General features: G+C 42.7%; 1 protein-coding gene across 3 annotated transcripts; it reads left to right on the plus strand.

Annotated features, from left to right (window-relative positions):
• Nucleotides 1-1,945: 1,945 nt before the first annotated feature.
• LOC103111996 (cytochrome P450 4A6-like) lies at nucleotides 1,946-23,756 on the plus strand. Of its 3 annotated transcripts, XM_060205973.1 has the most exons (13): nucleotides 1,946-2,163; nucleotides 5,206-5,347; nucleotides 6,300-6,347; nucleotides 10,993-11,120; nucleotides 16,905-17,029; nucleotides 17,606-17,760; nucleotides 18,208-18,314; nucleotides 18,399-18,589; nucleotides 18,683-18,816; nucleotides 19,248-19,360; nucleotides 20,682-20,746; nucleotides 20,859-20,935; nucleotides 23,441-23,602. In XM_060205973.1, exons 1-13 carry the CDS (start codon nucleotides 1,969-1,971, stop codon nucleotides 23,467-23,469), a joined length of 1,509 nt encoding a protein of 502 aa, XP_060061956.1. In that variant the 5' UTR covers nucleotides 1,946-1,968; the 3' UTR covers nucleotides 23,470-23,602. The 3 variants fall into 3 exon arrangements, with proteins under 3 accessions (XP_060061956.1, XP_007521413.1, XP_016042850.1); XM_007521351.3 differs by lacking the exon at nucleotides 19,248-19,360 and having other exon boundaries at nucleotides 1,948-2,163; nucleotides 23,441-23,756; XM_016187364.2 differs by lacking the exons at nucleotides 19,248-19,360; nucleotides 20,682-20,746; nucleotides 20,859-20,935 and having other exon boundaries at nucleotides 1,948-2,163.
• The last annotated feature ends 597 nt before the right edge of the window (nucleotides 23,757-24,353 follow it).

A 24,353-nucleotide genomic window follows, 5' to 3' on the forward strand; every position in this document is an offset into this window, starting at 1 on the left:
ACTATTGTATTTACTGTTGAATGTAAAACATTAATTCCCCAATAAAGAAATTTAAAAAAGTGATTTACATGAATATATATATATCCCAACAATACTGTTTGTAAGACTTGTGAGAACTATGGTGGTTTCTTTGGGAGGTGGAAGGGGGGGATACAGAAATTTGGGTGTGGGTGTGGTGTGGAACCATACACTGTAATCTTACAATCTTGTAACAAGCTATTAATAACAAATAAAAATTCATTATTTTTTTTAAAAAGGAGAGGCCAGGAGGTAGTGCTCCTGATTTAAGCATACACATTACAGTGTGCAAGGACCCAGGTTCAATCCCTTGGTCTCCACCTGCAGGGGCAAAGCTACATGAGTGGTAAAGCAGAGCTTCAGGTGTTTCTCTGTCTCTCTCCATATCCCCTCTCAATTTCTCTCTGTTTCTATCCAGTAAAATATAAATAATAAATGGAAATGTGCCATTTGGAATGCTGCCATTCAAGGAGGTTTTTCTGACAATACATTTTGTTTAATGAGCATCGGGTTTTATACCGGAGGGGGGAAAAAATCATACAAAAAGTAAGAAAAGTGAACTTTTCTCATTTCTTGTTTTTTTTTCCATTAGGTTTCATGCTGGGACTTAGTGTGTTTATGATTCTAACACTTCAAGCCATCTTTTTTTCTCTTTTCTCTAGAGAGACAGAGAGACACTTGCAGCCCTGCTTCACCACTTGCAAAGCTTTCCCCCTTCAGGTGGCGACTGGAGGTTCAAACCTGGGTCCTTCGCACTTTGTAACATGTGTAATCAAGCAGGTGTGCCACCATCCAGTCCTACTTTTGTTCTTCTTGTAATAAGCAATGAACGCAGGATATCACACATACACATTGCTACGAATTAGTCTCACAGTCCTATTATTTCATTCTTTTTTATTTAAAGAGTGAGAGAACATAAGAAAATACCTCATTACTCCTACACCATCCATGGGGGTTTCCCTGGTACTGTCCCTGGAACTCTTCTAATGTTCCCGAGGTCCTAGGGTTTAAATTCAGGGCTTAGAACTTGTTAAGTCAGTATCCTGACAGGGGAGTAATGTCTTGGTCTCATAGCTTTTATTTGCTCTTGAGTTTTTCCAGTTCACTACTCAGTCCTCCAATTCAGGTCTTAAAATATTTGTTATGTAGATTAGTATTTTGCCTTTATTATAGACAGTGAATTCAGTAAGTATTTACTGGTGAATGAATAGGTCAATGAATGAACATTCCTAGGGGCTATTAGGAAAGGGATTTTATCATACCTTATAGAAGTAGAAACTAAGTCTCACAGGTGAAAGCATAGCCTCCTATGTTGTGAGTCTGACTTAGGAAGGGCCTCCTGAGTCCAAGGCCAGTGCTCCATCTACCTGCACACACACAATTGATTCCTAGACTGTGCCAGTCCCTGGGAACATTGCAGAACTGAGTGAGGCAATTACAGGGTCTGTGAAGGTTTCTAATTAGATAGAGGACTCACAATAATTGTCTTCCTCAGGCCACATTTCTTCCCCTATCTCAAATTATTTGCTCTTCTCTGAAATTGGGATAATAATATTAATAATAATAATAAACAATAATACCCAAATTCTCAGCAGTTGATAAGTTGGACTGTGAATTCTTCTCATCTTGTTGCATGTCTAGTTTTCTTAGAGCTATGTCTTGACACCTTAAAGTTATCTGGCATTCACTGAGTGACTCTTGAGAAAGCTGATGTAGAAATTTTCATATGCTCACAGCATTTAGCCAGGTGAGTTGGGAAAACTTTCCTCCTATTTATCAAGGTTGATTATTCATAGTTAATAACCACTGGTGACTGAACTCTGAGCTCTGCACCAATGATCACCTTCCACAAAGGTGGGTGGGACAATCCTTCCTTGAGGGAGAACTGATATGAGCTGAAGAAATCAGGAACAGTCAGGAATAGCTATAGCTATTCAGAAGCTTTGCACCATGACTGAGTCTGTGCCGAGCCCTCCCAGATACCTGGGCAGCATCTCTGGGCTCCTGCAAGTGGCTTCCCTGCTCAGCCTGGTTCTGCTGCTGCTCAAGGCAGCCCAGCTCTACCTGAAGAGACAGAAGCTTCTCAAGGCTGTCGAGCAGTTCCCATCACCTCCCTCCCACTGGTTCTATGGACACTCCAGGGAGGTAGGGAGGAGCTGGGTGGGAGTGGGAGGGTGAGGAGAGTTGGCCGTCAAAGGATAATATATTATTGGGCAAAGCCTCTGTGTGTGATGGTGGTGGTGGTAGTGAGATTCCATGTTATCTTTCAAATCTTGACTCTTTATTCCATTCCGAGGACCTGTTTCTTTATAGGGAACAATTGCTGGTGTCCCAGAGCTGTCAGAGGATCCTTTCTCAGCTCATCCTAGCAGGTTTCTACTGTGAGGACAGTGACTGACTTCTTGAGTTTCCCAGTTCTACGCCTCAGCTTTTCTCACAGAATAAGTTTTCTACATGCTTCCTGCCTGTTCACTCAGTTCCATTCTCTCTGCCTGGCTCTGAGCTTACCTGGGTAAATAGACATCACTCTGACAAATGCCTGCTTTTCTCATTTGCTTTTGTCTCTCAGCCTTGGGTCTCTGATTACAACATGCTCTTTATTTAAAATGATGTGTGCTTCACCTATCCATCTAACCTAGCTCAGTCCCAGCCACCTCCTCCAAATTGTCCTTAATATGTTTCTGGGAGCAGAGGGGTCTATGTTTTCTCATGACTGTCCTATTCATGAAGCAATGTGAACTTGATCCAGCTACTTCATCTGCAGTGCCATAGCTGTGAGATCCTGGGAGAGATAATTTCTAGCTCAGCTTTATAAGCCAATAGCCTCTAGGTCATTGGTGATTTATTGCCAGAGTAAGTTCATAATGAGGAAACTTTTATTATTGACTTCTGAGTTATGTCCTGTTCCTCAAAGCATTTCTCCAGAGACTCGACTTCTCACTGTGAAAACATTAGCAACACTCTATTGTTCTAACTTCTTGTTCTTTCTGTTTCCCTACTAAACTGGAAACTCCACATAGATAAGGACCTATAGTTGTAACTTAATTCTGTAGCTAAGTCATAGTCTTGCACAGAATAGATGTTTAATTAAAATCTGTGCTCAGTGAAGAAGCCTGGCCCACAGTTAGATAAGTTTTCTCAGGGATGGCAATTTCTTTATGAGGGAAGGTGCAGGCAGAGGTTAGTTGCCTGCGGAGCAGAGAGTCTTTTTGAGTTCAATAGAAGCAGTGAAATAAAGGAGAGCTGACCCAGTGGAGCCTGTGTAAGCTCAAGTATCTGTGAGAATCCCTGGGGCAGCAAACCAGAGCCGAGTCTCAAAAGCTGAAGGGAGGCAGTTGCTCTGTGGCAGAGAGCAGGGGAGCACCAGCTAGAGGCAGGAGCCTGTGCACAGGCAGCTAGTGAGGCTCGGCGGGAGTGAGCAGCAGCAGCAGCAGCAGCAGCAGCAGCAGCAGCATCTGTGTTGGTCCTAGGGAGGGCAGCTGCCAGCGTGGCTGAGGCCAGAATTCAGATGGGAGCAAAGGACTTTGCGCCACACAGAGACATTCACAAGATGATGACAGGCAGTGGGAAGTCACAAAGACATTTCTTTTACTAATCTGGGAAAATGAGGTAAAATCTGAAACAGTAAATTAACAGTTCATACCATTTTCATAGATGCACATCCAAACTTTGCTCTAGTGAGCACACATTCCATGTAAAGAATAAAATATGCTGACAGTTTGCTACTTAATTTTCACTTAATCATATATATGCTCCAGCACCATTTTCTACTAATATGTACTAACATGAAATGATAGAGCATCTAGCATGGCAAATTGTATTTAAAAGCAATCAGACAGTTTGAAAGATAAGCCTTTTTATTCCCTACATAAACAAAGCTGAATGACAAGGCTGTCTCTCAAGCAATATTTCAGGTCATCAAAATCCTTAAGTAAATATCACACTAATGGGCCCCACGGTGGCAAACTAGGTTGAGCATGCATGTTACCATGCACAGAGACCTGGGTTCAAGCCTCCAGGTCTCCACCTATGAAGGCAAGCCTCACAAGAGGTGAGCAGTGCTGCAAGGGTCTCTCCCTCTCTACTTTCCCCTTCTCAGTTTCTCTTTGTTCTGAAAAACAAACAAACAAATACTTTAAATGTGATGCAATGCTGGCACACGTGGAGAGGATCCTCTCACGTGGAGAGGATCCAGTCAGGGGGTAAGTCACCAATCCTCCCTCACTGGCTCTCAGGACTGTGATTCAGAAAGGAGGACTTGGGGAGTACTCTGGTATGAACACTCATTTATTTGGAGATGGGTACAGGTTTATATAGAGAGTTAAACAAAGAACATTTTTCACATATGTCAGAAATTACAGATTTCTTAAAGGTCAGCTTACCCCTACAGTAGGGGGCTGGTATGACAAAAATTGATGTGTTACATAAAGGTCAAAATGATTATTCTTCATGATGCAGGCAGGTTAATTATCCAAAGGCATCTGAGAGAAGCATAGGGGTTAAACAAGTAAAGTGAGGTAGAGAAAAGAAAAACAAACATTTATGTAAATCATAGATATCAAAAAACACTAGGAAATAGAATTTGGGGTTTTCATTGTCGGGTGTTAGGGGTGTATGTTAGAGTGTGTTCTCCTTTATGATCAAAAGGTGAAGTAGATGTGTGAACTTTGAGTGAACCCTATGTAGGCAACCATTTGGCCTGTTGCTAGCAGGGGCAACTAAGTGTGAGAGATCTGTAGGCTTTCTGTGAGCTTGAGAGACTAACAAGGAGAAACTGAGTCCGGGAGACTTTTCCCTCTTGGCTCATCTCTATAAGGAGAGAGACTAACAAGTGGGGTGTCTTTCCAGACCTCCATCCAAGGATGGGAGAGCATCCCTAAGCTCTACCAAGCTTTCACATAGTCCCACAGCTAATGACATCTAAAATTCTACACAGTGACTTGACCCCTGACCCAGTTCAGAATTCAGTCATTGGCCCTACCAACAATGAGACCAAATAGAGCCTGAGGTGAAGCCTGAGGTAAAAAACACTGAGGTTGGATCAGAATCCAGGTCCTAAGACAAACTCCTGAACTTTCAGTTCTGTTGATGTAGACCTCCTGCCTGTGACCAACATGCCATTCACCCTCATTCCAAACATGGAAGCTGGACAATACTTAACTTAATTTTATTGTTCCCTGGTGACAGTTCCAAGAGGATCAGGAGCTACAGGTGTTACTGAAATGGGCAGAGAAGTTCCCATGTGCCTTTCCTCGTTGGCTGTGGGGGACGAGGGCCCACCTGATGGTCTATGACCCTGACTACATGAAGGCGGTTCTGGGGAGATCAGGTGAGAGCCCAACCTGCACCTTCACAGAAACATGTTAGTCCAGTGGGTACCTGTCCTAGTCTGTGAGACTCAGAAGATAGTGGCAGATTTCCCAGACTTTCTACCAACTAATGTTATAGCCCACAAGTGTGCCTAAGCCAGCAATATTTACTTAAAATGTATCAGTTGACTAGAGTCATATTAATTTTATGTAATTTAAAAAAAACCTCACTTCTTTTCTTTTAAGAAATATTATTTAATTGTTTAGTATTGTATAGAGACAGATATAAAATGGCAAGGAAAAGGGAGATAGAGAGGAAAAGAGACAAACAGATACCTGCAACACTTCTTCACCACTTTCTCCCTGCAGGTGGGGACCAGGGGCTCAAACCAATTTCCTTGCACACTATAATATGGGTGTTTAACCAGGTGCATCACCACCTGGTCACTTAATTACTTTTTAAATTAAATTGTTATGAATTGTTATACATATTAACTCACAATCTATGCTGGAATCTATTGGTATTGTGATGGTAGGCATGGTGTGGTAATCTAGGTTTGTAGAGGTATGAAATTATAGCTCAAAGACACAGGAAAAACCAAAAAACTACCTAAGATCTTCTGGTCAATTTCCTTCTGTACTGCTTGGCATTTGCCTTCTGAGTGGGACCTGCCCTCATAAAATGTAGAGAAACCACACAGTCTTTTGCCTTCTCCACTGGCATTGAGGGCAAAGCTTTTGCTCTGCCAAATCACCATCTTAATTCCGTTCTGCTGCTGGGATACCAAGGCTGACTCCCTGAGCTCACAGTGACTAAAGAAGAAAGAGGGACCAGGTGTAGGAGGTGGTGGAAGGTGGCTGGAGACAAACTGACAGGCATCTGGAAGCAATGGGAGCTCAGTTCCTCCTGGAGGTATCTGTATTTTTTTTTGCTTCCTTTTAGTTTGTACAATACCTTCCTTTTCCTTTCAGATCCCAAAGCTCTTCATGGTCCCTACAGACTGTTCATTCCCTGGATTGGTAAGTACAATACCCAGAAATGCCTCCAGTATGGGAGGAAGAGTTGTCTACTTGGGCTATGGGTAGCAATATCACCAGCCTTACCACTGAATCAAGATGCCTTTCACTCTTTGAATAAGCACTTACCCCCTTGAAATGAAGTTGAAAATATTATAAAAGGTCAGACTCTTACATATCACTTTTTAGTTTTTACTAATATTCACAGCCTGATGTTTATTTAATTCTTTCTTTGAACTCTCCCTTTTCAACCTCTACCATCCAGAGGCTGTAAGAGCATCTTATGAACAAGCCAACTTGGGAAATTCACTTTATCTAAATGTATTGAGATTTACAGGATGGATCCAAAATATGACATTTTGGCATATGGATTCCAAAGAGTCACTTTGGAACAAATATCTTAGGAAAAGTATTTTAATTTAATATTTATTTAAAAATTTTTTACTTATAAAAAGGAAATACCACTAACACCAAGGATAATAGGGGTACAACTCCACACAATCCCCACCATCACAACTCTGTATCCCATCCCATCTCCTGATAGCTTTGCTATTCTTTATCCGTTTGGGAATGTGGACCCAGGGTCATAATGGGATGCAGAAGGTGGAAGGTCTGGATTCTATAATCGCTTCCCTGCTGAACATGGGCATTGGCAGGTTGATCCATACTCTCAGCCTGTCTCTCTCTTTCCCTAGTGGGGCAGGGCTCTGGGGAAGAGATGATCCAGGACACATTGGTGAGGTTGTCTACTCAGGGAAATATGGTTGACATCATGGTAGCATCTGGAACCTGGTGGCCGAAAAAAAAAAAAAGTTAACATATAGAGCCAAACAAATTGTTGTCTCATCATGAACCTAAAGGCTGTAATAGATCATATGAAGATTTGGAGGGGTCTCCATATTGTAGATAGTAGTTCTATTTTTGTTATATCCCAAAGAGCCCATGACTATACTATTTTTTTTTCTTTTCCTGAGCCTGACATCTGATATGCAGGTGGGCTCAATTTATTGTCTGGGAGATGATGTCATGCTGCAAAAAGGACCAGAAAGCTGCATCAGGGAAGAGAGTAGCTCCCAAATATGGGAAAGTTGTAAATATTGTTGACTTTAAAATCCACTGATTTGATTTGATCAGGAGCCCATATTCAGCTTAAAAGCCTATGTGACCTCTGCATCCCTGTAGAGCTGAGCTCACATTCTGTGGTCAAGTGTAGGCACATTCCAAGTTGCCTCAATTTCAGGACCCACAGGGAGAAATTTTTACACCCATCTTTGAGTACCTAAAAGAATTTAGATATTATTCTTATTTTCATGAGCTAGTTCTGTTTGGACTTAATTATTTTCTTTATTGATTTAATAGTGATCAATAGACCAGACCTCAGAATAAGACAGTGTAAAATCCACATAGTTTCTATCACCAGAACTCCGAATCACATCCCCTCCTTTGAAAGCTTTCCAGTTCTGTATTCCTCTGGGTGTCCCAGGAATTTTATTCAGTGTAGAAGGTGAAGGTCTGGCTTCTGTAATTGCTTCCCCACTGAAGATGGGAATTGGCAGATCAATCCATACTCCTAGCCTGTCTCTCTCTTTCCCTAGTGGGGCAAGGCTCTGGGGAAGTGGGGCTCCAGGACACATTGGTGAGGTTGTCGGCCCAGTTAAGTCAGGATGGCATCAGGGTAGCATCTGAAATTTGATGGCAAATTGTTAATAATCAGGAGACTAAAGGCAAAAATATAGCTGATGAGATTTAGAGTCTCCATTTTGGAAAACATTAGGAGGCCTATTTTTCGTATATTCCAATGGGTCCATCCATGACTTTAAAAATTTTTGCTAGAGCCTGATAGCTAACATGAAGGTGGGTCAAAGGTACTGTCTGGGGAGATACTGTCAGAGTTGGAAATAGAACTAGATATATAGATCAGGGAAGAGAGTAGTTCCTATATATGGGGAAAGTATATAAATATCATTAACTGTAAACCCCATTGCTTTGATCTGGGGTCCATAATGATTGGAGCTAATTCTAATAAGCACTAGTGAATATGATAGACTGTAGACTCTTGGTCTACTTCTTAGGGTCACTGTATTTTGGTGGCACTAGTGAAATTTACTTTCCAAACAACTGATATTTACATCTCCTGAGACCTGACTTACTTCCCTTAATTTCCAGAGTTTTGGACCCTTTTCTTTACTCCTAAAGATTTATCAATTGAAATGGAATTAGAGAATCCCATGAAAGGAAAGTTCTCACCCGAGTAATGAAGCTGAAGCATTGACATTTCACGTCTGAGGTCTCTGGACACAGTCTGAAATGAAGCATGCTGAGGTGGTACTTGTTGTGTTGATTAGGTTGAAATCAGCAGATGTAATAGCATTTGGTATGAATTGAGAGAAGCATGCAGGAAAGTGAGCCCCACCCTAGTGGTTCCAAGACTGGGGGAAATACAGGCTTTATAGAGGAAGCAGGAGTTTCCTGCTGTCTTAGGGTTTAAGAAGGCAATACATAGTTATTGCTATAATCAGATTATTTGGCAATTGGGTTAACTTGGAAAATCCCTTTGTTAGAATTTGCTGTACCATATACAACATCACCATAATTTATGTTTGACATTATTTGTATATAGCTGTGTCTTATAGAGTAATGCCACCGGTTGCTTCTTGTTGGGAACATGTGTAAGCCTGATAGAGCTTAGGGATGGAGGTCTGAGAAGATAACCTCTTGGTAAGTCTCTCTCAACTGAGGTGAGCATAAGGGGGGAAACTCAGACTTGGTTCTTTCCTTCTTGACTCTCAGGCCCACAGATACCCCAGTATTTCCCTCCATTAACTGCAGGCCACATGGCTGAGATTCACTCATTCAAAGTCACCTTCTGATCACAGAAGAACACATCTTATCACACACTTCATCACACACCTCAGACCCCAGACAAGAGAAATTCCAAACTATATGGCTTTTGATATTCAGCTTCTTTCTGTCTCACCCTACGGGTTTAACCCCTATGCTTCTCTCAAATACCTTTGGATAATTAAGTTGCTTGTGTCATGGAAAATGACTGTCTTGTATCTCATCAATTCCTGTCATACCAGCCCCCTACCTTAGGGGCATGCATAAGAAACCTGTAATTTCTGTCATATTTCAACAATAATTACCTCCATTGCTTTGCTATTTAACTCATGTCCACTTTGCTAATAAATGGACTCTAGGATTCTGGGACTCTAGGACTCAGATTCTAGGCACGCTAAGAGTCCCCTGGTGTCTTTTACTTCGTGTCACCCCTGTCGTGAGCAAGAAAGAACCAGCCCATTACCTTTCCCCTGGAGACCACCCCGCCAGAGAGGGAGAGTTACCCCGAAAGCTTCTGTTCTCCCTGGTCTAATCTTTTAAGATAGTCAACATATCAAAAACTCAGCCTATGGTCTGTGCATTAAAAACTTAGAGACATTCTGTCAATTTTCCCTCTCATATTAATTAAGTAGTGATTTATATGACTACAAGTTAATAGGAGTGTACATAATTACCATTCCCACCACCAAAACACTGTGTCCCATCACACCCTTCTCTTAACCCCGCAAACACACACACAGTGAAGAAAAACATCCACCCTTACCCTCAACCCAGAGATTTTTACTTAGGTGCCCTACTCCAAATTCAGTCAAATCCTGCTTTAAGTTTCCCTTTCTCTTCTTCTTTCTCAACTTCTGTTTATGAGTGGGATCATCCCATACTTGTCTTTTTCTTTCTGACTTAGCTCACTTAACATAATTCCTTTTAGCTCCCAGAGAGATAAAGAACAGGAAAGTTATCAGGGGAGGGGGTGGGATATGGAGATCTGGTTGTGGGAATTGTGTGGAGTTGTACCCCTCTTATCCTATGGTTCTTGTCAGTGTTTCCTTTTCATAAATAAAAATTTTTTAAAAAGAAAAGAAAAAGAGACATCTGCAGCCCCATTTCACCACTCGTGAAGCTTCCTTCATGCAGGTTGGGGCTTGAGAGGCTTGAACCTAGATCCCTACACATGGTAATGTGTACTCTCAACTGGGAGTGCCACTGTCCACTTTCCCCACAATTTATTACTCTTAGAAAATGATGTTTCATCTTTATTCATAATTGCTAAAACTTGGAAATAACCAAGGTATTCTTCAGCTAAGTGATTGGATAAACAAACTGGGATCCTAAAGGAAAAGATCTATCATTTCATGAGATATATGGTAGATACTCAAATGCATTTTATCAAATGAAAGAAAGTAGTCTGGACTGTTCCAGGAGGTGGCGCAGCAGATATAGTGTTGGACTCTCAAGCATGAGGTCCTGAGTTTGATCCCCCAGCAGCACATGTACCAGAGTGATGTCTTGTTCTTTATCTCTCCTCCTATCCCTCTCACTAATAAATAAATAAAATATTAAAAATATTAAAGAAAGACTTATCACTGTATGTTGTCTATCTCTGGAATCTTTCATGTCTATTTAAGTGCTGCTTTATCAGCATATAATTAAATTTCTTCTTATCCGTTAATTTGTCAGATGTCAGTTTGTATTCCACCTGAAAAGCATCTAGAGGGGTGCCACTGTCTCGTAACCTTTTTCTGGCTAGCTGTTTTCAGTCATCTCTCTGATGCTTAGTCTTTTTCCTAAACATTTATCTTTGCCTCAGGGTATGGTTTGCTCCTGCTGAATGGACAGCCCTGGTTTGAACACAGGCGGATGCTGACCCCAGCCTTCCACTACAACATCCTGAAGCCCTATGTGGGGACCATGGCTGACTCTGCTCGAGTGATGCTGGTGAGTCTGTTCTTTTTTTTTTTTTTTAATTTTTTATTTAAGAAAGGATTAGTGAACAAAAGCATAAGGTAGGAGGGGTACAACTCCACACAATTCCCAACACCCAATCCCCATAACCCACCCCCTCCCATGGTAGCCTTCCCATTCTCTATCCCTCTGGGAGCATGGACCCAGGGTCATTGAGGGTTGCAGAAGGTAGAAGGTCTGGCTTCTGTAATTGCTTCCCCGCTGAACATGGGCGTTGACTGGTCGGTCCATATCCCCAGTCTGCCTCTCTCTTTCCCTAGTAGGGTGTGACTCTGGGGAAGCTGAGCTCCAGGACACATTGGTGGGGTCTTCAATCCAGGGAAGCCTAGCCAGCATCCTGGTGGCATCTGGAACCTGGTGATTGAAAACAGAGTTAACATATGAAGCCAAACAATTTGTTGAGCAATCATGGATCCCAAGCTTGGAATAGTGGAGAGGAAGTGTTAGGGAGGTACTCACTGCAAACTCTAGTGTAGTCCTGCTTTCAGGTATATATTTTGCAGTAGTTTATGGATACGTGTGCACATAAGCTCTCTCTCATAGAAACTGGTGTATATCTAGGTTATGGGACTTTCTTGGAAAGTGAACTACCTGAGATGAAATTAGAGTGTACTATTAAAGGAAAGGTCTCACCCGAGTAATGAAGCTGAAGGGTTGTCATTCCACACGTGAAGTCTCTGGATACATTCTGAGGTGAAGCATGTTGAGGTAGCAATCGTTGCTTTGGTTAGGTTGTGATCGGCAGATGCAATGTTATTTGGTTTGGATTGGGAGATGCATACGGGAAAGTGGGCCCTATCCAAGGGTTCCAGGACTGGGGGAAGTAGGGGCTCTATAGTGAAGATGTGAGGTTCCTGCTGTCTTAGGGTTCAAAAAGACAATCAATAGTTAATATTATCATCACATTATTTGTTAATTTGGTTAACTTTGAAAAGTCCCTTTGTTATGGTTTGCTGGACAGTACCCAGTATCTTGTATATAGCTGTGCTATTGGAAGCTTCTAATCTACTTGGTCTAGGCTTTTGAGAGAGTCCCCATATCAAATACATAGCCTATATATTAAAAAGATTCAGTTTGTCTTTTGAGAAACTTTGAGACATACAATTGATTTCCCCCTCTCATATTAATTAGCTACTGATTTATATGTCTACATTTTGCTAGGAGTGTACATAAACACCATTCCCACCACCAAAGGACTGTGACCCATCCCTCCCGCCCACTCCCACCCCCCACTGGCCCAGGAAGCTACATGCCTACCCCTCACCACTGGGTTTTTACTTTGGTGCCCTACTTACAATTTGATCAGGTCCTGCTTTTAGTTTCCCTTTCAGATCTTCTTAGTCAGCTTCTGTTGATGAGTGGGATCATCCCATACTCATCTTTATCTTTCTGACTTAGTTCACTTAACATAATTCCTTCTAGCTCTGTCCAAGATGGGTCAGAGAAGGTGGGTTCATTGTTCTTGATAGCTGCAGAATCTGTTCTTTTTCTTACCTGCACACACCCATGCACAGAACAGCTCAGACTCCACTCCCAGACAACCCTTTGAATGTGCCACTCAGATACATTGACAGGCTCAGATCTTACTGTGAGTAAGGATTCTCCACAAAGCAGCTCAGCAAGATGTTATCCACGCAGCAGTTTGGGTCCACATTTTCCTCAACACTTGCTGGACTGGCTTTACAGGCGGGAGACAGATGACCAGAAACTCACGGCTGAGCTGTACGCATTATCTCTTTATTCATGTGGAATGCAACACAATCTAAGCCATCTAAACTTTATATAATCACAATCTTGTCCTTATATGTATATATATACTCACCAAGTAGGGTGAAAACAGCATGTGACATAGAGAGGGTGGAACGAAAAGTGACTGGTGCAAATCAGGGTGTACTAAGAGAGGGGGTGGAACAAAAAGACATCATGAAGCAGTGGGGATTAAACCAATGCCCTGCCTGCAGGCAGGTGCTTATTTAACAGTGGTTATGTAAGTAGAATACAGTGTTAAGCAGGGGGGATAAAACCAATGAAACAGAAGGGGTCTTAGAAGCATACCAAGGGTCTTAGAAGCATACCAACAATTCCCCCTTTCTTTTTAACTAATGACCACACAGGAGTGTGGGATGAACATAAACCTATATTTTTCAGGCATTTTCAAAAGAACTGGCACAAGACATGGAGGAACAAAATAGGAGAGCAGCAAGAACCAGTGTGATGCCAAGGGGAGCCCTGAGGGGGGCGTTTCCTACCTCAAAAGGTAGTGCCTAGCAGATGAAAGGGCATTTTTTGCCTCTGGGGGCATCTATTGCCTCAAAGGGCATTTCCTGCCTCTGTGGGCATGACCTAGTAAGGAGGGGGGGTTTCCTGTCTCTGGGGACAGGGCCTGCAGGCGAGGGAGCATTGCCTATAGAGTCCCAAGGTTCTGGATGCAAAGTCCATGCACTGCTGCTGTCAGTCTTTGAGAAACCCAGCAGCGTAAAGGGAAACTACTGTAAAGTTGTGTAAAGTGTCCAAGAGGTGTACCAGTAAGTCCGATGGAAGTGTCAGTCCAAAGCAGATGACCACGGAAGAAATGCCAGGGGATGAAACACTGCACGTCTGTCTCGATGGGGAAGGTCAGCCACCGGAATTCCACTTTTCTGTAGAGAGTTAGCTTTGGAGTCTGTGAATCAGTTTCTTCAGGTTGTGCCAGGTCACATCATTGGTTTCTGGGGGTGCATTGTAGTCATGCCATCTTGTGGGCAATGTCACAGAACAGGGGTCCAAATGGATTTACGGGGATTTCAGTTGAGCAGATGCTTTTTCATGTGAAGACTTGACAGCTGTAATTCACTTACTTGTCAAACAAAATTTGTAGCAGATTAGAAGTTTACTATAATTGATAACTCCATTATAATTGGAAGTCCTTTCTAGTATGATTTTAAGGTTGTTTAAACAGTTTAAATTCAATAAAACTTGGAAAGGTAAACAGAAGAACCATGGTTAGAAGCCTTAGGCATGAAAATCATTAACATAATCATTGCACTATCTGCCCCACCCATAACTCATACAGTTTTCAGGATTAAACGTTTCAGATTTATGCCAAGATATAAAAAAATATCAAAGGAGGAAAAAACAATTTTTTGGATTGTTTCTGGATGTCTCTAGAGATCATGGCTGCATCCAGCACTTTTTTTTTTAAGTCAATGTCATACAAAAATTCAGTCATTCAAATCAATCAATCTTATGAAACGCAACTGAAAGCAGAAAGCAAACTTAAGATATTTAGAAAGAACAATGAAGGGAGAATCAAGAGAAAAGCCGTAGGCAGCTTTTGCTTCTTTCACCTTGAACCAGATTATCCAGATCTCATCATGTAGCATCATGAGTCCCCGGAGGGCATCCTAGTCCAAAAAGCTCATTGAAATTCCATTTAGGGTGCTTCTGATGGTTCCTGGTGGATTGCTGTAGGCACCCATTTTAAAAAACGTCTTCCCATCGAAGAAAGAATCGAATCAGGGGAGGGTAGAACTAACCATGTGTCTCCATTTTTGGGGACTGCCAAGGTACTAGGTAATGCTTTTCAAGTTAGAGTAGTCCTTCTCCACAGGAAACATGTGAGAGGAAGTCCAGAAAGCCAGGGGAAATCTCCGTGCATTTCCCAAGCTCTAGGATCACGGTCATAAAGAACCAAAGTATGGCCTGGAGCAAAATGTAGTCCTTCTCCTAGGGAACATGTGAGAGGGAGTCTAGAAAGTCCCAGGAGAAATCTCCTCGCATCTCCCAAGCTCTATGATCATGGTCATAAGGAACCAAAGTTCCCAGTCAGGGAACCAAAATGTGGCCCAGAGCAAAATGTTCCAGAAACAGAGAAACTGTCTCATGAAGAAACAGTAGAGGCTTTGGGAAACCTCTTCATAAGTTTAAAGGCAGGCCATGATGGCTTTACTTATCTGGTCTTCTTTGGTCTGCTGCATGTTTGTGGATCCGAGATTCCTGTCCCTGTTTGAGGGCACCATTATGCCGGACTGGCTTCACGGGTGGGATACAGATGACCAGAGACTCACGGCTGACCTGTACGCAGTATCTCTTTATTCATGTGGAATGCAACACAATCTAAGCCATCTAAACTATATATAATCATAATCCTGTCTATATATATATATATATATATATATATATATATATATATATATATATATATATTCACCAAGTAGGGTGGAAACAGGATGTGACAGAGAGGGTGGATCGAAAAGTGACTGGTGCAAATCAGGGTGTACTAAGAGAGGGGGTGGAGCAAAAAGACATGATGAACCAGTGGGGATTAAAGCAATGCCCTGCAGGCAGGGAGGTGCTTATTTAACAGTGGTTATGTAAATAGAATACAGTGTTAAGCAAGGGGGATTAAACCAATGAAACAGAAGGGGTCTTAGAAGCATACCAATAAACACTCACAGTGAAGTCATGGTGGGAAAAACACCCCCCATCCCTCTGTCAGTGCTTGAGCACTGTGAACCAGAGCCAGGCCATTCCCCTGGGAAGCAGGACAACCTGCCCCTGGCTGGACTGACAGCATTCACTTAGTTGCACTGCGCACATCCCAGGGTCACTCACTAGACTCTGGCTGGGACCCAAGACCTGTGTGAAATGGAGCCTCTCCATGGAGTGAGAGAGAGAACAGGTTCACTGGAGCCAGGCCCTCTGTGGCATCACCTCTCATCACAATTCATTCCTTACAACTTGTGTGGGATGTGCTCGGTGAAGGAAAGGAATTGGAAGTCCCTGAAGTTCCTGCTTTTGGAGACATGTACTAACTCCCTAGGAATTTTCTGCACTTGATATTATTGTAGGAGACCTTATGTCTCCCAAAGTAATAGGGGCATTTTGTGTCTTTTAGTATAAAAATGACTACTATACACTAATATCTATAAGGCTTCCATAAAACCAACAAGTATATTAATTAATTGCATGACAATAGGACTTCATTGCCTTATATTAATTGAGATAAATGGCAGTCAGAAAAAAAAATCACTGTGACTGCTTCCTGTACCCACCAATCCTCAAGTTCTTGGTGGGTTCAGGGAAGATCCACTATTTCCACCTGCAGCCCCTTCTTCTCCATGCTTCTTCCTCTTTTTTACCCCAGTCCTTGGTCTCCTGGTACTTATGGCTCAGAGTTCAAGCGCAAATTCCAGCTTCCTCTCGAGTCTCTTAATTTGCTTAACATTCTCCCTCGCCCGCTTCTAGCTTTAGTTTCTTTGTTGCTTGGTACCAAGAATTCTGGGAAATGTGGTCTTTCCAATCAACTTACACATCTTAACAACTTAAAATCTTGAAGCAAGACAATAGCCTAGTAGCAACCTATAACAACCCCTCGGTTTGAATTTCTCCTGTTCATTAGGTCTTCTCAGATCTTAGGCAGGAGATCAGTCTCCTGTCCCTGAGAAACCAGGTGTTCTGGTTTGCCCAAATGTGCTTATTATCACACTTTGCTAAAATAATTAAGAAGAAATCGACTGTATTTTACTGTTCACTATAAACCATTAATTCCCTAATAAAGAAGTAAAAAATTAAGAAGAAATTTCAGATTATTATAGGATAATGTTATATTTTACACAGAGACCACTTTGCAAGCCTTAATGTTACAGTCTTAATTAGCTTTCAAGCATCTTGTCTGGAAAGTAAAATTTCTAAACAGTATATCTAAAGAGAGAAGAGGAATAGGCTGTGAGCAGAGACCTTCTGGTAGGAAAAGGTGATTGTCCCCTCACTGTACAGGACAAATGGGAAGGACTCGTCAAACACAACTCCCATCTAGAGATCTTTGAACATGTCTCCTTGATGACGCTGGACACCATCATGAAGTGCGCCTTCAGCTACCAGGGCAGTGTCCAGACAGACAGGTCAGTGAGCAGGTTAACCTGTGTGTTCTTATTCTTTTTTTTTTAATTTAATTTTAATTTTTATTTATAAAATGGAAACACTGACAAGAAACATAAGATAAGAGGGCTACAGCTCCACACAATTCCCACCACCTGAACTTCATATCCTATCCCTTCCCCTCATAGCTTACCTATTTTTTATCCCTCTGGTAGTATGGACCCAGGGCCATTATGGGATGCAGAAGGTGGAAGGTCTTATTCTAACTGAGAGGTGTGGACTTACCTGAGATACACATAGGGTATATGGGGCATGAACTGGTGCAAAATAATAAGGTTCAGTTACTAGAATAGGAAAGGTTACATTCCATCCCCACCAAAGCTGGTGCCAGATATCTGATCCTGGCATAGAGAGAAGCCTGACAAGAGAAGACTCTTGCACCTATAAAGAATGGAGGTCCCTAAGGATATGAACAGAAAAGACAATGCTTTCATGTGGTCTGTCTCCTTGGTTAGAGGAAACCTCCTTCCAGAGTCCCATCCTTCCCCTGGTCAGAGTCTGCCCTCCTCTCCAGTCTCTTTTCACTCCTCCTCCTTTAGGAGCTCCCAGTCCTACATCCAGGCGATTATAGACCTAAAGAACCTGTTTTACTCCCGACTGACGAATGCCTTCTACCAGAACGATCACCTTTATGGACTGACCCCTGAAGGCCGCAAGAACTATCGTGCCTGCCAGATGGCCCATGAACACACAGGTTGGAAAAGCCCCTGAACTAATCCCTTCCAGCATCAGGTACATCCAAAGGGTCTGGTCCTCATGCCTTAGGCAGAGCTGAGAGCTCGCAGATTCCTTAGGAATGGTGGCAGGGTGGTGTGGGGAATATCTCTCGTGCAGGGGGTCAGAACCAAGGAGTTGGGGCATAAGATGTTTGCAGAGATGAGCATGTGTCACCTTGTTGGTGATGGTTGAATGGGACCCTCCCTGTAGCATCCAGGGGGCCCCGTAGGCTGAGCTCTTGAGGGGAGACAAGACCTATAACAAGATGGTGCTGGAACCCTCAGCTGATGTGCACAACCACTCCCACACTCATCCCCACCCACCTGCACCGAATTGCAGCTTGGGGACAATCTGGGCTATGCTGGTTACTGCATCTGGGCACCCAGTGTTCTCAGGTCTGCCTGGGTCCACTGTTCTGGGTCAGACCAATTGATCCGGCTTAGGAAGGCTCAACTGCAGAAGGAGGGAGAGCTGGAGAAGGTCAGAAAGAAGAGGCACCTGGATTTCCTGGACATCCTCCTCTTTGCCAGAGTGAGTGTGTGATAGAGAAACTGAAGCTTTGCCCAGATGCCCTAAGGAAGGGGCAAACCCTTAGCTGTCACTATCCTTCCCCAGATGGAGAATGGGAGTAGCTTGTCTTACAAGGACCTCCGTGCAGAGGTGGACACATTCATGTTTGCGGGTCATGACACCACAGCCAGTGGCATCTCGTGGATCCTGTATGCTCTGGCTTCCCACCCTGAGCATCAGCAGAAGTGCCGGGAGGAGATCCAGAGCCTCCTGGGGGATGGTGCCTCCATCACCTGGTGTGTCCCAGCCACTTGGAGCCCTGCCTGCCTAGGGGAGGAAACCCTGGTGTGCCCATGCCCTTCATTCTCTCATGATGGGCTTTGTTTCAGGGACCACTTGGACCAGATGCCCTACACCACCATGTGCATCAAGGAGGCACTGAGACTCTACCCTCCAGTACCACGCATCAGCAGGGAGCTCAGCAAGCCCATCACCTTCTCTGATGGACGTTCCTTACCTGAAGGTGGGGACTCACTAAACTCATGACTTAAAGACACACAGTATTTTAAATATTTAAAGTGAATCTAGTCTACTCTCTTTAGTTATCCCCCCTCTTATGCAAACTACAGTAATAGTTGAAGTGATAAAGGTGTAGTTGAAAAATGTTGAAATAACTCAAACTTAGCTTTCATTGAGTTTTAAAAAAAATGTTTATTTATACAAAGGAAACACTGACAAAAACCATAGGTTAAGAGTAGTAGAACTCAATACAATTCCCAAGACAGAACTCTGTATCCCATACCCTTCCTTCATAGCTTTCCTATTCTTTATCCCTCTGGGAGTATGGACCCAGGGTGCAGAAGGTGGAAGGTTTGCTTCTGTAAGTACTTCCTCGCTGAACATGGGCGTTGACAGGTCGATCCATACTCCCAGCCTGTCTCTCTCTTTCCCTAGTGGGGAGGGGTTCTGGGGAAGCTTGGAGCCAGGACACATTGTTGGGTTCATCTGCCCAGGGATGTCTGGTTGTCATCATGGTAGCATCTGGAACCTGGTGGCTAAAAGGAGAGGTGAGATATAAAGCCAAACAAATTGTTGAATAATCATGAATCTAAAGTATGGAATAGTTCATATGAAGAGTTGGGGAAGGTCTCTGTTTTGTAGATAGCTAGTAGGATTATTTTAGTTATATTCCAAAGGGCCCATGACTGGTATATATACAAAATGGAATACTACTCAGCTATAAAAAACAATGAACCCACCTTCTCTGATTCATCTTGGATGGAGCTAGAAGGAATTATTAAGTGAGCTAAATCAGAAAGAAAAAGACAAGTAAGGGATGATCCCACCCATAAACAGAATGTGTAAAAGAAGAACAGACAGGAATACTCAAAGCAGGATTTGGAGTAGAGCACCAAAGTAAAATCTCTGGATTAAGGTGAGGGTGGATGTTTGCCTTTACTGTGTGTGGGGGAGGGTGAAGGGGACAGGATGGAATGGCACACAGTCTTTTGGTGGTGGGAATGGTGTTTATGTACACTCCTATTGACTTATAGTCATACAAATCACTATTTAACTAATATGAGTGGGCAAAAATTAATTGAATGTCTCAAACTTTTTATGCAGAGACCACAGGCTGAGTCTTTGGAAGGTTGACTCTATTAAAAGATTAGATGAGGGAGAACAGAAGCAACTGGTGTCATTGACTCTACTGACAAATGCAATCCTCCAAATGTGGCCTATATTCTTTTTCTCAAGAATATAACTATCAATTATAATCCTGATACAATGGATGAACTCAGGGAAAGGGTAGATATTGCTCTTTCATTCTGTGTTCTAGTCAGATGAGTAGATATTGAGAATCCACTGTTCTGAGTAGGATGCCCAGGAGTAGCAGGGACCGACACCAGCAGATTGCTACATCTGACTCCTCTGGAATAGCAGGAGGCAACCTCTTGGCTCACTTCTTTGCTAGATCTGAATCCCCACCTCTCCACATCCTACAGTGTCATCACCATAAGCAAGTCACTCAATCTCTGAGGCTTAGGTGCCTTATCTGAACCATGGACATATGAGTACTTCCATGGAGGGATAGTGTGAGCACTGATTTAATTTAAGCACATTCTCTGTTTGCTTACAACTGCAGTTCATTAATCTGGTTGTTACTGGGGAGTGGCTACAAAAGTAAGCTTCCAATTCTGTTATTCCATCTGTCCTCATGGGTATCTTCTTCTTTGTTCCATCTGCCTCTCATGCTGCAGTTTAACTTCATTTGGAATGACTCTCTTTACAGACCTCATGACTCTTGTGCATGCACATGGCCACTGCTGGTTGAGGGACCAGAAGCTTCTCCATGGGTGTGATAGTTCTCTTTTTCATCTCACCCCACAGGAGTCATATTGTCTCTCTCCATTTATGCTTTGCACCACAACCCGAAGGTTTGGCCAAACCCAGAGGTATGATGGTCAGGGGAGGTGGGTGTGGGAGAATCTCTGCTCTTCCCCTCCCCTTTGTGGCTTGGAAGAAAGGTTTGCCACTAGCTCACTTGCCATGGTACTGTCTCTGCAGGTGTTTGATCCTTTTCGTTTTGCACCTGGTTCTGATCGGCACAGTCATGCTTTCTTGCCCTTCTCAGCAGGGTCAAGGTGAGGTCTTTTGCACTTGAGTGTTTAGGGAGTCCCTTGGGGGCATGCCCTGATACATGTGACCGCCTATCAACTTGCATAGTGATGTTTGCAGTTATGACGTTATATGGTACTTCACCAGGAACGGGGCACGTGTGTGAACACAATTTCAGGACACTCCGTGATGACACTGACCCATTTGTATTTCTCAGTGGAATCCTGCAATTCACTGTCAGTGACAGCTCTGCAGTCATTGTATTCTGATTATTTTCCGTACTTCATAAGTACTGCTTTTAAAAACGAGTACTTTTCATAAAATTCCATGTCAATAAACTCTTTTGACAGAAAATTGACTGATCATTCACCCTAAATTGACTTTTTCTCTCATCCCACATTCTCAGTCCATTCTATCATACTTCACTTAGCAATCCACTGCTCACATAGCAGTGATTTGGAGGTATGTTTAGGTGTGTAGTTGTTTCCTTTTCATACTGTTCATGGCATCTCTATGAAAGGTTTCAGTAGATGTTTGTAGGAACTCTTACATCAGTTTCCATACTTTTTATCTGTGCAGTCCATTCCAACACAACTTTGACCCTTCTATGTTTGCTTAAAGGCAGAACGTTGCCTACTGGCAAACCCTTTGTATGAAGGATTTGACTGCTACAGTTCCATAGTCCACATAGTATAATGTTGACTGAAAGGATACAAGTGTGGAAGATCAAGTCTTTGAGAGAATATCCAGTACTCAGTATAGGGCACACTGCTCTTGAAAGAGTCCTAGCATACAATATGCAGCAAACTTGAAGCAGCTGTTGAGCTGGACTAGGGCTCTTCAAATGGCTGCTGTGAAAGTCCTCCCTCCATTGCTGCTGACTCACCAGTGATAGACTCACTTCAGGTGTCAGTAGTTGCTAGGAGACATTTGTTTCTGGAAACTACAAAGTAATTGTTCCAAGTAGTTTTTATTGATAGAAACAAGCTCCTTTTGACTCTTTGATTCTTTAGTGACTCTACCTTCACACAACTGCCATGGTCTGATTTGATCCAGAATGGTGCTGGCATTTAATTTTTCCCCCAGACTTGAGTTCTTCTTATATTTCTGATTTAAGTCAGTGACTGCCAGTAAAAGGCAGGGGAGGAGCTGGGGTGTTGAATCCTAGGTTTACTTTACTTTTATTTTATTTTATTATTTTGGGGCATATTTTCAGTTCATTTAATTTCATTCCAACTGTACAAGTTTAATGCTGGGAGAAAGCTCACCCACTAGAGCCCTTGGTCCAGGCTGTCATTGGACAGCCTTAAAGATGTGGAAGGAGAGATAGAGGGAAGACTCAACATGAGCTGAGCAGGGTGATGTTCAGAGGTGAGAGAGGCAACACCCTATGGAGGGATTGATGTCAGCTGAGGCATCAGGACATGTCCTGCTTGTGCTGGAGGGCACAGCAGAGTTAAACTGATCTCTGGCTTTCTTGTAGAGGGAGGCGAGGCAGGAGACAGAAACATGCAGGTGGAGAGAGAGAGTGATGGTAGAAAAGGACAGTAGAGCTGAAAGGAGACCAGAAATGCTTGGCTGAGGGAATGAAGGAAGCAGGAGTTTCAGCTGTTAAGTTAAATCAGATAACACAGTGGATTATTAAGCTATAGCCCTTCCCCAAATACTCTATTTTCATTTTCTCTTTTTCTAAATCTTACCTACAGTTTTTGTTTGTTTGTTTGAGCCAGATCCCTGCTCAGCTCTGGCTTACATAGTGCTGAGGACTGAATCTGGGATCTTTGATGCCTCAGACCAGAGAGTCCTTATAATTACTGCCCTACCCTCATTTTAATTTCCTTAACAACTCTGACTTGCAAAGAATTCACATGACTTAATTTCTTCCACAGTTCCTTAATGATGACGACGTGACTTTGTGACCCATTCAGTAGTTACCCTGTCTTTACTTGCCTGCATTTTGCAAAAGCAGAAGCAGAAGCTGAAGCAGCTGAAGAATTACTGAACAAATTATATCTTTAGTGATTCCCTTGATTTGATTGTGGTTTGGAGAACTGACCCTCCTCAAATATAATGTTCATTTCCCATTAGGAGTAGGGTTAGTTCCTAGAAGAGAGGTAGGTTTCTCAGAGGTCAGGAGAGAGTTTGTCATCAACCTGAAAAAAAAAAAGTAGAAGTAAACCAACTGGCTCAAAGACTCTGTGCAAACTAATGTTTATCATTGGGAGAGTGGGGCACAGAGCATTGGTGGTGGAACCAGTGTGGAGCTATACCTGTCATCTTATAATCTTGTATACAAGCCGCTGTTAACCACAAATTTAAAAAGTGACTGAGAAAAATGAAACAAATTAAAGAGAGAGTTCGTAAGCTCTACCATGTGCAGTGGAGTTGTATAGTCCTGAAAGGGTAGGTCTGAGCTGGGTCAGGAGGAGGAAGCTGGATGCTCCGTTCCATGCAGGGACTCTGTGGCAAATGCTGCCCAGCTGAGAAAGGTGTTGAGTGCCCCTCTCATCTCATTCTCACTCCATTCCCAGGAACTGCATCGGGAAACAGTTTGCCATGAATGAGATGAAGGTGGCTGTGGCCCTGACTCTGCTCCGCTTTGAGCTGATGCCGGATCCCTCCAGGGTCCCCATTTGCTGCTCAAAAATTGTGTTGATGTCGGAGAATGGAATTCACCTGTATTTGAGAAATATCCAGGAACCCCTGTGTGAGAAGGACAGGATTTGAGACTTTGCTTTCTAGGCCACCTTTCCCTGTGTTTTTCCATTTGTCCTGCCAGTTTGGTCTTGTATCAACTTCCTCTGGCAACTGTAACTGGACTACAATAAAATTTTCCCTCAAAGACAATGAAGACATTCGATGGTTGTGTTTACTCTGATACTCTGTCACTTGCATGGTGTGATATAAAGGATCTATTTTTAATGTATCTTTCAATACATTATTAATACATTTTATTTTAAGAGACTACTAGCAGGAAGAATAATTTGAATATAGGGGCGAGTGGTGAAGCAGGGCTGCTGGTGTATTTCTGTCTCTACCTCTCCCTCCCCTCCAGATTTCTGGCTGTCTCTAGCCAATAAATAAATAAAGATAACTAAATAAATTTTAAAAACAGAAAAATTTGAATACACATAGATGCACTTGCCAAACAGGTATGTTTGTAACAAATAAATAAGTACTTGTAGCAGTCACTGTCCTTTGTACTACTAGTTATGGTCTTAGGTGGCATTTTTTCCCCTTTTATTTGCTTTATTTTAATGAGAGAGAGAAAAACACACACCCCAGTATACTGCTCAGTTCTGGTTTATGGTGGTACAACAGATTAATTCCACTTCACTAGGCCAACAACATAAAATTGCAGGGGCCAGTGACAAAATTCTGTCCTAGTAATTTTAGTAGGAGTAATAATGAGTGTTACCAGGACCACTTCCATCAGGATTTCTG

The sequence above is a fragment of the Erinaceus europaeus genome, chromosome 13, assembly GCF_950295315.1.
Source record: "Erinaceus europaeus chromosome 13, mEriEur2.1, whole genome shotgun sequence".
Classification (NCBI taxonomy): Eukaryota; Metazoa; Chordata; class Mammalia; order Eulipotyphla; family Erinaceidae; genus Erinaceus; species Erinaceus europaeus.